The sequence below is a fragment of the Theobroma umbraticum genome, unplaced genomic scaffold (genome assembly GCF_002168275.2).
Source record: "Theobroma umbraticum cultivar Fairchild unplaced genomic scaffold, ASM216827v3 scaffold_30.0, whole genome shotgun sequence".
NCBI lineage: Eukaryota > Viridiplantae > Streptophyta > Magnoliopsida > Malvales > Malvaceae > Theobroma > Theobroma umbraticum.
The window spans coordinates 8,435,781-8,446,852 of NW_018397254.1; the positions used below are offsets into that span (position 1 = coordinate 8,435,781).

General features: G+C 35.2%; 3 protein-coding genes across 5 annotated transcripts; all 3 read right to left on the minus strand.

Moving 5' to 3' along the window:
• Positions 1-2,051: 2,051 nt before the first annotated feature.
• Positions 2,052-5,774, minus strand: LOC110417115 (methyltransferase). Of its 3 annotated transcripts, XM_021429339.2 has the most exons (9): positions 5,347-5,774; positions 5,192-5,265; positions 4,911-5,053; positions 4,790-4,836; positions 4,574-4,682; positions 4,260-4,321; positions 3,773-3,887; positions 3,297-3,460; positions 2,052-2,329 (listed from the first exon to the last, which is right to left on the minus strand). In XM_021429339.2, exons 1-8 carry the CDS (start codon positions 5,515-5,517, stop codon positions 3,309-3,311), a joined length of 873 nt encoding a protein of 290 aa, XP_021285014.1. In that variant the 5' UTR covers positions 5,518-5,774; the 3' UTR covers positions 2,052-2,329; positions 3,297-3,308. The 3 variants fall into 3 exon arrangements, with proteins under 3 accessions (XP_021285014.1, XP_021285025.1, XP_021285005.1); XM_021429350.2 differs by lacking the exon at positions 2,052-2,329 and having other exon boundaries at positions 3,021-3,421; XM_021429330.2 differs by lacking the exon at positions 2,052-2,329 and having other exon boundaries at positions 3,021-3,460.
• Positions 5,775-5,965: 191 nt separating this feature from the next.
• Positions 5,966-6,917, minus strand: LOC110417131 (thymocyte nuclear-like protein). Its single transcript, XM_021429362.2, is given in 2 exon segments — positions 5,966-6,399; positions 6,401-6,917. Coding segments are annotated over 2 exon segments (477 nt in total). The 5' UTR covers positions 6,659-6,917; the 3' UTR covers positions 5,966-6,180.
• Positions 6,918-9,425: 2,508 nt separating this feature from the next.
• LOC110417140 (phytosulfokines-like) lies at positions 9,426-10,111 on the minus strand. Its single transcript, XM_021429373.2, has 2 exons — positions 9,940-10,111; positions 9,426-9,779 (listed from the first exon to the last, which is right to left on the minus strand). Exons 1-2 carry the CDS (start codon positions 10,069-10,071, stop codon positions 9,654-9,656), a joined length of 258 nt encoding a protein of 85 aa, XP_021285048.1. The 5' UTR covers positions 10,072-10,111; the 3' UTR covers positions 9,426-9,653.
• Between the last annotated feature and the right edge of the window lie 961 nt (positions 10,112-11,072).

Sequence of the window (11,072 nt, forward strand, 5' to 3'; positions counted from 1 at the left end):
ATGTTATTTTCCCTGGATATTGGGGATAATTCAGTACTTCGGATATATATATATATATATATATATATGTCTAAGTATTAAAGAAAAGAAAATGTAAGGATCCAAATAAGATTTATTATTTGTACAATTACTTGTAGCTGCAGTCATTATTATTTCTCTGTTTCCTCTCTTCAAAATTTTAGACAAGATAAGGAGACGGCACGAACCAAGTACTTCTTGCTCTTCTTGTACACTTGGATTGTGGCACTTCTTTCATGAAAAATAGTCGGCTGGCTGCATCAAAAGGGTCGTTGAAGTATAACAAACGAATGACAACTAATTGTAGCAGTAATTATGGTAAAGCGTGAGCCTGTTTAGATTCTTGATGGAAATTTATTTGGAAAGTCTAAATCAGTTAATTTATCCAACCTTTTTTCTATTAATAAATTTAATGCTTTTAATTACCATCTTAAATTGACAATCAATGATAGCATCTTAATTTGGGTATTCACAACCTAAAAACTTACACGGCTTTTCCTCTTGCTGGGATTGGCCATTAGACTTTTTAGAGGAGAGGGAAGCCATTCTTCTTCCATCCCCCCCACCACCACTTGTGTTTTTTCATGCATAAGGGATTCGAAAGCAACACTGAATAAAGGATCAATTTTGATTTTTTGCTTTGTTAGTCTCCATTTCTCGACGGTGCGGACATTCATGACTACTATTGGGGCATGCCGCAATCCTATAAGACTTTTCTGTGGCCACAAATCTATTTAAGCATGACTGAAGTAAATTCCAGATTTAAGTCATCAATGTGCTACTAATTACGATTTCTTTGACTTCTACCAATTGCAGTCTTGGAATGGTTTTGCAAGAACAATAGTCATAAAAAATGCAAAGACCTTAACTGTTGACATTTGGTATTATTCTGAATATAAATGAATTTTTTACATAAATAAATTAATACCATAATATGATTTATATATCAAATAAAAAAGTCAGAGTCAGATAAGATTTTTGTAGAGGCATTAACAGAGGTGTTTTTTTCAAGCAAGAACATTTCACGTGGCCTAGGCATCCCCGACCCTGAGATAACTTGGATTTTATTGATGCACACGTGCAATAGTTACGAACCCACGTCGGGGCTTAGTCACCAAGAGTAAGCAACTGATTTCAGACAGCTTATTCGTATGCAAAATTGCTTCAAACAATTTTTGTCTTGAAGAAGATATTATCATAATGCCACCCGATTCAGATTATTTTCTTACCCCAGTCCATCAAATTGAGTAGTTTCCACTAGGTAATTCTTTTTTGTCTTGCAAATATCAGCAAAGGGGAAATAGCCAAGTACAGGAACAAAAAGAAAATTTGAAGAGCAGAGACATGGGTTTTGAATTTTGTGAATGTACAAAATCTATCAAGTGTCGATAATTCAAAGCGAAGTTCATGGGAGCCCGTATACGGGCCATATTTAGGCCATAAGTGCATAGAACCAGAAGAGAATGGGATAACTTGTGCAGGACATAACCCATAAATGCCTTAGCTTACCAAAATAAATATTTATGACTAAAATGCAACAGCCGCCCACGGACAGTAGAGTTAGGACAATACTATTAAATTATTAAGGATCACAAGACTTAGAAAATCTTCAAGTCAAATGATCTCTATTGAACAACCTTTTGAATACCATTTCTTTTTTTCTTGAAGAATCCTCATATGAGGAAAAGACCTTCCCTAGTAAAGCTCTTTTTCTTTCCGCAGCCAAAAATCTATTTATATATATATATATATATATATATACACACACAAACATACATACATACACACATACATATTTCTCGTAGAGAGGGAGGGAGAGGGAGAGGGAGAGGGAGAGATTAAAGAGAAAGCAACCCGTAAAACGAAAAACATGCCTAAAGTCGTATTAACTCCAAAGCAAAGCCCCCACATGCAGTAAATTCATATTCAAACACAAAATCAATAGTATAATAATGCATTAACCCCAAGTAAACGTCACTATATGCTTAACAACTCGAGATTAGATTTCTAACATAAGATATAGGGATATGCAAGGAACAAGACATAACGTAAAAGTTGAGGAAGATGAGGAATAAATAAATTTATAATAGTGATGAATTCCATAACAAACATAACCTGAGCTTAACCTAAATCTAGTCAGATCTAATGAACAAAAAATTTTGCTAGCACAACGAAATTGAAGCTTAATATTGGTAATTGTTAAAAATAAAAACAAAGGGAAGAAATTTGCCTGAAGCAAATCGATTCGATTGCAAAATTTCCCAACAAAAGAAAAGTGACAGTCACTCGTGCCAAAAGGACAACTCTGGACCTGCATCAAGAGGAAGCATAGATTAATATAGAAACAAATGCTCAGCAATTTACATTTTCTCTTTTCACAATGAAGGCTCCATATTAAATTAGCTTTTATAGAAAGAGAATTCATTACTGAAAGGGACACATAGACTATCGGGGATATTGCTGATTTAATTTTCAAAATTCAACACTGGAAAAATTAATTCAATAAATTCGCACAAACAGAATCTTGTGTCATAATATTTCAAAGAATTGAACGGTATGACTGGTAAGTGCAGCCAGACATCATTCTTAAAATGTCAGTAAACTTATATTTTTCATATAATATTTTGCTCTGACCTTTCGCCCTACCATATAGGAATTTCAAGTTTCTTGCTACAGCATGATACTGACTAATTTAATATGATCATAGTGTTTTTTTAATTGGTCTTCAAACAAATTAGTCTTTATTTAATGACCTAATTTTCAAGACAAAAACACTTATTTCATCCCAACCTGGCTGGATGATGAAAAAAGATTTAGAAAATAATCAGAACTTTGGAAATGCATAAAATTTTTCTTATAAACGTTTGAGTATAACAATTCACAGAGAGTACAGTCAAGTTTAAATGAAGTGACTGCAGTCATTCTCTTTCTCTGGAGACCAAAAGAATAGGAACATTCACCAAAACCTTGAATAAAAATTGCTAGCTTAAGAAAAATCACGGAACAGAAGGAAGATAAATGCAAATACCAATAAAACTAATAATGTACTTCACATCTTTGCAAAAAAGAAGCAAGTTATTCTACATCCTTTCCCTCTTCCAGCCATTATGATGTATGAATCATTACATCCATTCACATTAGTGTCCCATAGGAAAGGGAACTATCATCTCCTGGTCCATTCACTTTATCTCCAACATATAAATTAACTAAGACAATAAGGTTTGTAGATGGGATAGAAGTTGCGAGGCAAAAGTAGGAGACAAAAATATAAGAACCACCTGCACTAGTGCTTAGGGGTTGGTGATTTGCTGTGAGTCAGACCATAGCATTAGGGTTGCCAAAATAGCTATAGTTGCAGTTTCAACACGCAATCGATGAGGCCCAAGACCAACTGCTGTAGAACCTGCTTCAATAATCATATTCACCTCTTTCACTGTAAAATCTGAAGCACCAGAATGACAATAAGTAATACTAACTTTCTTTTTGTTTTCCAAAAGAAATCAGAAAAACTCAATTAAAGGAACCAATGTCAAGCATGCCTCTGGTCATTTTCGAAGAAATCCAATCTTAAAAATAATTCCAAAACTATAAATAAGGATATGAACTGTTGGGCTCATAATGCACAACTCCACTGATTCTCTAAAACTTTCATCTTTGATTTCTTTTTAGAGTGCTAATTTCTTGCCACAAATGACCATTCACACCTACATATGCAGTAAAAGGGTAGGAGGATTAATATGTTGTGCATACTAACCCCCTTCTGGTCCAACTATTATTAGCCCACTAGATTCTGTTCTTGTTGAAGTCAATGCACCAACAAGAGGAGTAGCTTCTGCTATGGCTATAAAAGACAGCTTCGACTTGGCAACCTATAAAGACAAAGGAGGGGGAAAGGAGTTTTAAGTTCAAGAAAATATGAGAAAGAAAAAAAAAAATCACTTATCTTGAATACATTAAAGTGAACCATATATGATAAAACAACTATTTTTAAGGAACCACAACCCGATAACAGATGAAAATATAACCAAAATCAGTAAACCACTCATAAACTTCAGCTGGTGCTTGCTAATAAAATTATATGTTGAAAATCTTCATATCAGCATCACAAAAATATTGTCTCGCGAATGAAGAAACAACAAATAAAAATTTGATTGATCATTTGATATAATTGCTATGGTTAGTGCACAACTCATTAATAGAATACAATAACCACTTAAGTATGCAAAGGAAGAAGAACTCACAACAGGTACAAGATTATCAATCTTCATAGGATGATTCAATTTCATTTCATGCAACCGTTGGCCTACAAGAAGATGGAATCACAATTCACAAGAGGTAAAAGGACATCAGCCTTCACAAGAGTGTTGAACAACATATAGGGGTAATAACATAAAAATACAAAAATAACAAAGAAGAAGAAAAACATATAACACCTTAAAATATCCCTAGTGATAGAGCCAGACTTCTACTGATGCAAAGATCAATGTTTAACATGAAAATAAGAAGTAAAATTAATCTGAGAATACATCATAGATATAACTAAAACTGAGGTTACATTGTTTAGCTGCTGCTAAAATGACACGCTGCAATCTTTCCACCCGATTGTCAGCGATGGCAGAAGAACGTTCTGTCAGCAAAGGTGTTACACTAGTAGCTCCCAGTTCCTAGAATGTTGAAAACAAAACATAATTAGTAACAGAAAAGTAACATAACAAAATTTTTTTAAAAATGTAAGGGGTAAAAATGTTTGTGTTTCCAATTCAAGGCATACGGTACACTTCTCAACAAGCCAGTCAGCTCGACCACCCTTCAATGAACCTAAATAGGAAAAGGACTTAGCAAATGAAGTAGATTTTAGCAAACGTAAGTTTACTTTTAACTTGAAAACTTACCAAAAGCAGCAAATACATGCCACTGGGGGCTCTGCGGAAGAACCAACTTTGGTTCTTCCAAAGCCACAAAATCAATTGCGGTGCGGTCAATGTTTTGTATGCACCCTTCTACTAAACCTCCTTTCCCGTTGAAGAGCTCTATTCTTTATACGCCAGTATTTTAAAAGAATAAAATTACTTTAACCAAAGCCCAGAGTTTTTATAAGTTTAGAATAGAAAAAACTTACACATTTGAAGGAAAAAAAAATGAAATTATATGATGGAGGGATGATAAGGAGTACCTGTCGTCAGTTTTCAACCTTAGAACTTTAGTCATATGCCAAAATTCATCTCCTTGTACGCGAATAACACCGCCCTGCACTTGGAACATTTGCAAACAATTGGATAACGATTTCAACTTTTAGCTAAGAAATAAATACGTTGATAAAGAGATTGCCTTGGAAGAAGGAAGAGTTTCAGAGAAGAAGCGAGGAAGGCCACCGCGGGACTGGTTGGAGTAATCAGCAGGAGGTGTAGACGAGAATGCCCGCAAGTTAAACGGTTTAGTAAGCCAAGGAAGCTTCAATAGCTCCGTGAATCGAGGTCGCAAAGGTCCTAAGGTTTGCATTTCCCAGCAACAATCAGGGTAAAAAAACCCAAACGAAAGCCAATATTTGGCCCCGTTTGGTTTCTGAGAATATTCGATTCCTTTTTCCTGGGGAAAAAGAAACAAACAAGAGAGTAACGGCAACTCTCTTTCTGGGTTTTGGGTTTTCAAGAAGCGGTAGAGCCATCGCAGGAACACTCACTAAAACGACGCCGTTCATATTTCTTATGTCCTTAAACGCTACGTTTCACTGGGATTCGCCCTTCATTAGTTCATCTGCATTCGTTCACCAAAATGCCAGGGCCGAAAGAGTACTAAGTAGTACTAGCCAAAATTGTCTGCCCAATTACTCTTTTGCGGAAATATCTCCTTGCACCTAATTGCAGTTTCTTGGTCTGAAATTTATCAAAACAAGGGTATGAATTCTAATACTATTAAACCAAAATACTCCATAACATACAAAAGAGCATATAGAACAACATATTTAATTTCTTCACCCGTAAATACAACATCTTGGCAAAATTCTAATTAAGCACCCTTTTTGTTCCTTAAACAAAATACATACAAATGAAAGGGGCATCTTTTACTTATACCAGCAATTCCCACACTGCTACCATTTCATCTTTTCTTTTTACCAAAAAGACCCACATTCTTGATTTCTAAGCCCCTTAACCCTAGCCTAAACTAACCCAGATCCTCCTCCTCATCACCACCATCGTTGCCAATGCCATCCCCTTCAAACCCATTTCCTAGTTCACAAATCCTCTTCCAAACCCCCTCGGGCACCGGCATTACCGACAACCTCGGCTGTCTAAACATCACAAACCCTTTCAACTCCCCATCCTGTTTCATGTCCTTTAAGTCCACTCGCCTCCTCATCTCCCCAACCGCTTTCACATCCACACACCACCTCACTGTTTTTATCACCGCTCTCTGAGTACCATTCCTTCACCACGCTGACCACGCCCACCACGCAGCGAGCACTGGCGCCCGAGTGGTAGAAGAAACTGAGATCGCCCTCTTTCATGGACTTGAGGTGTTTCTGGGCTTGCTTGTTCTTGACACCATCCCATTTGGTTACACCTCCGTTCGCTGCTTGGTCTTCCCACGACCACTCTCCTGGTTCTGTCTTCAGCAGCCAGTATTGCTTTCCTTTCACCATTTTCCCCTTTTTGGATTTTCTCTGTTTCTTTGTGGGTATTGCTTTATAGAATGGAAAGATCTATTGGCGGAAGCAGTCTGCTCCGTGTGTGCTTTGTACGGCCCATGGTTTAGTGCAAGACTCCAAGTACCTAAGAGAAATGAGCCAAAGCCCAAAGCAACATTGCTCGAAAGTTATCACACATGGGCCAACTGCCCCGAAGACAAGACCTTTTCCTGATCCAGCCCTCGAGTATTTCTATCTGCGAACAAAGTTTGGATTTGCAGGGCATAGTTTAGCTCAAGTGGTAAATGAAGAGAAGGTAAGAAATTAAGTTCCACTTCGAATTATTTTAATTAAAAACCAACTTAGAGGCAAAAAACTGCTAACAAAATGTCAAAAGCAGAAGAGAATGTGACACTTGATAAATTAATTAGTAGATGAAGCAGCTTATAAGGTACGGCATGGGGATCACGGATCACCTAATGTTAATTGTCAACCCAATCCATGAGAAATGAGATGGATACTACCTGTAATAGATATATATTAGAAGAAGGAAGAAAACGGCAAGTAGTGGAGTAATGGCCAACCAAGAGACAACCACTCTTTTCCCTGGTCAAATATCATTGCATCACAATCATGGCAAATTGGGCTATAGCTGCTTCATTGTCATCATAATGTTATAGCGTGATAATCCACAAACGAAAGAACATTCAACCTGATCAAGGAACACATTCCCTCTTGTGGTAAAAAAATTCTAACTGCCATTTATTTTTATTTTTTTTTGAGTTCATTCGTATTTGGATTGGTGGTGTTTCTCATTTAGATAAGATGATTAATGATGTTTGCATACTATTCTTAACCACGCCAATATCGTTCTGGAACTTTTTCTAGACATCGGTGTTTGAAATTTTTGAAGGTCAAGAAGCCAATGACACAAGCATATTAGTCAAATGAATGAATTTGATTTTTCAAGTTACACTCCAATAAAATATTAAACGAGTTTCAACAATCCTCCCAAAGTCACATTTATCATATGAGCACATTTTAAGAAAAGAAATGCATGATCTTTATGAGATGAAAAAAAATTATTTCTCTTCGTAAGTTTTCATATATATTCAAAAGAACAGAAAATAATAACTATTAAATCAAATTTTAGTTGTTATATTATCATTTCTTTTCTTAAATTGTATACTCAACATTCTATTCATAAAAAATGTCAATTTTTTATATGTGAAAGATTGCGATCGTCATGTGTTTAATTATTGCCATACTAGACTAATATATGGACATGACATAGTAGTGGATCGAAGCGTGAAGCGTGTACTAGCTGGTAAAGGCTAGAAACCAACAGCCGCATTATCATGTCATGTCCCAATTCCACATTAATTTCGCTATGTGAATTGCCATAGAAAGTTTTGAAAGCACTTGTGGCTATGGTTGGAGCAGCAAAGTCTCAGTTGGATGGCAGGAATCTCCATTGATATCACACCTGCTATCATTTTCAACCCAAAAAGAGAGAGAACCAAGACACAAGGGCCGGCATGTGAATGCAAGGACCCCGTCCCAAACATCAAGTGCATTTATAATTGGCTTAATTTGATCAATGAAAGAAGATTTAACCGCAACGGTCATCCGTGCCTTCACACTTAGTGATAATAAATATACAGAAACAGTCTCAGGTTTTGTGGAGCCCTTCGAAGCCATATTGCTGTGCTTTGAATCATGAAAAATTTAATTATTGCAAAGATAATGTCCTGCACCAAAACTAAAAGACAAATGGGTCTTAATCCTTGATAACATTTCATTAATGCTGCTTGCCAATTATAATTTTACATTGCCTGGTTCATTATTTCATCCTTGTTTTTTTCGGCAAATAATGAAGAATTTAGCAATGTTAACAATGTGAATTAATGTATTGGTTCTAGACCAGGTTTTATCCCTCTTTTTCATTATTTTTTTACCGGATTTTATGCACACATTATTGAGGAAGCCTTTGATTCTTTATACATGAACAATGTTTTGGAAAATGGGATCAATGAAAGACGACAATAAAATTGCGGAGAAGAATGAATCAAGTGTAATAGGTGAACCTAGATGAAGAAAACAACAAAGGGATTCAATGTGAAAATGGAAAAGTCAGCCATTTCTTTCTTTCTTTCTTTCTTTTTCTTAAGAAAACATTTTCCCTGGTAAAACAGTTGGAAGTCTAGAAGATGTTACCATCAATGGGACATTGGAATAAGAAAGATAATGCTTACACATCCGTGAACCAAGAAACCTTTTTCAATATTTTACGTGTCTTGCTCATTGACAAGTAACAATTTTTTATGCTAAGTAGAGAAGGATTGGCTTCACTTTCACCGTTCCATGAAGATGCATTTCAGCCATTATGCTATTAGCTATTATATGCACAAAACCTATAAGCTTTCAATTTACTAATCTGATTAATTTCATCAAGAGAAAACCTTAGTCCAATTAGAGCAGGAATGCATAAAGAATCTGCAAGAAGGATTGTCCGAACAACAATGAATGCTTCATAGTATAAATTATTCCTTTTCTCTAATGTTTAATATTCATGTAGTCTTTGATTATGGTAGATAAGTGTGTTATGACTTGGATCTCTTCAGACAAAAGATATGGTTAATTTCCTTTGATATCCCTTATTTACTTCTTTTGCCCTCTACTTTTTAATTTATATTAATTTAGCATAATTTAGCACACCCACTATGCCATATATTGAATATTAAACTGATGCGCAAACCTCTGGCAATGTTTGGAAATGAAATTATTGAAACATATAATAGAAATTTCACTAGTATCTATGCCATATATTACACTGGTTTAAACAACCAGAAAAATTCTCCTACATGAATAGAAGAATCAAAACGGTATTCATCCACAAAACCTCTCTGAAGTTGAAAAACTATCTGAACCTGATAAAAGAACCTCATATGAAGACACAAATTTATGAATAAACTATAAGAAAGTAACTATGTATGACAAAATCGACAGGTCAAGGCTTGGTCTTCTGGGTGTAGATGTAATCAATGTGAGCTGCAAGTGTTCTCCTCATCAAGCACTCTTCTTCCTCAATTCCCTCGCAGCTGTCGTCCACCTGAACCTTCTCTGCTTCAACATCCTGAAAAGTTCACAAACAAATCATCAGAAAAAGAATTAAACTTACAGAAGACCCACCCTCTTAACGGGTACTCATTCCAAACATCAGCTTGTTAATGATCAATATAAACAGAATAAGGAGAGGAAATCCTGTTTCAAAGCAAAGGAAGTTCCATACGTACCAGATGTTGAGTTTTGATTGGAGTAGCATGATCTGAATATGCAGCAGGTTCGGGGCGGGCGGCAGAGGCACAAGATAATGTGAAGAAGAGAAGGGACACGATCATGCAAAAGGCGCTGACCTTGGAAGACATTTTTTTTTTGACTTTCTAGAGAGTTGGCAAGGATGGCCAGAAACATGGAGAGCAAACGACTGTGCGGGGGTCAATTTATACACATTGTCAAGATGTAAGGGCAAACAATAAAATAAAGATTAAAGGGCAAATGGGTAATTATAGTAGAAGATTCTCGCCTGTACTTGATAAATAAATTAACCCAGAAAAATGTAGGACCTTTTCTTTTTTCAATTTAGGTATCTTTGAAAATATTATGTATAAATTACTTCTGTAGTCCCTGAACTTTGAGTTTAATATCCTTTTGGTCTCTGTAATTTGAAAAGTATCTTGTTGGTCTTTATACTTTTGATGGTGTAACAAAATGATTTTTTGTATTAATATTTTTTAGTCTAACGTTAGGTACCAACTTGTAACACGTGTCTAACACATGATTAAGGATATAATCGAGTCGAGACAAGTCGAGCCGAGTTGATCCAGTTTCAAACTTGAGCTCAACTTGACTAAGCTCGGTTGAGCTTTACATTTTTATGCTCAAAATCAAGTAGAAATATAATTAAGCTATTTGGGTTCAACTTAATTAGACTCCATTATTATTAATTTATAAAAAAATTTCAAAACTCAATTTGAACTTGAGCTTGAATTTGATATAAAAACTCAAATAAAATTTTAAAAATTGTTAATAAATATTTTATTGTTATGAAAAATAATAACTTTATAAGAACAAACAAAATAACTTGAAAGAATATTTAAAGAGAAGAAAGAAAGTACTTAAGGGAGAGAAGAAATCTTATTGAAGTCTGTGTATACAAATGAATTAAGGGGGCCTATTTAGAGGCAAATAACTCCTTTACAAGATAAAGATAACACTTAGAAATTAGATAGATTATATTCTAATCTAATCTGATTCACATCAAATTTAGATATAGATAATATAAATGAATATTCACAAAATATTCATAACCCTTCCCCTTGAATATCCATTATATTAAGAATATGCCTCATTAAAACCTTACAAGGAA

Coding starts and splice junctions, on each gene's coding strand:
- LOC110417115 (XM_021429339.2), bottom strand. CDS start 5,517: ATGCAAACCTTAGGACCTTTGCGACCTCGATTCACGGAGCTATTGAAG. Junction 4,683..4,789: donor GGCTTGTTGAGAAGTGTACC/GTATGCCTTGAA, acceptor TCAACATTCTAG/GAACTGGGAGCTACTAGTGT. Junction 3,461..3,772: donor AATAGTTGGACCAGAAGGGG/GTTAGTATGCAC, acceptor CTGGTGCTTCAG/ATTTTACAGTGAAAGAGGTG.
- LOC110417140 (XM_021429373.2), bottom strand. CDS start 10,071: ATGTCTTCCAAGGTCAGCGCCTTTTGCATGATCGTGTCCCTTCTCTTC. Junction 9,780..9,939: donor CAATCAAAACTCAACATCTG/GTACGTATGGAA, acceptor TGAACTTTTCAG/GATGTTGAAGCAGAGAAGGT.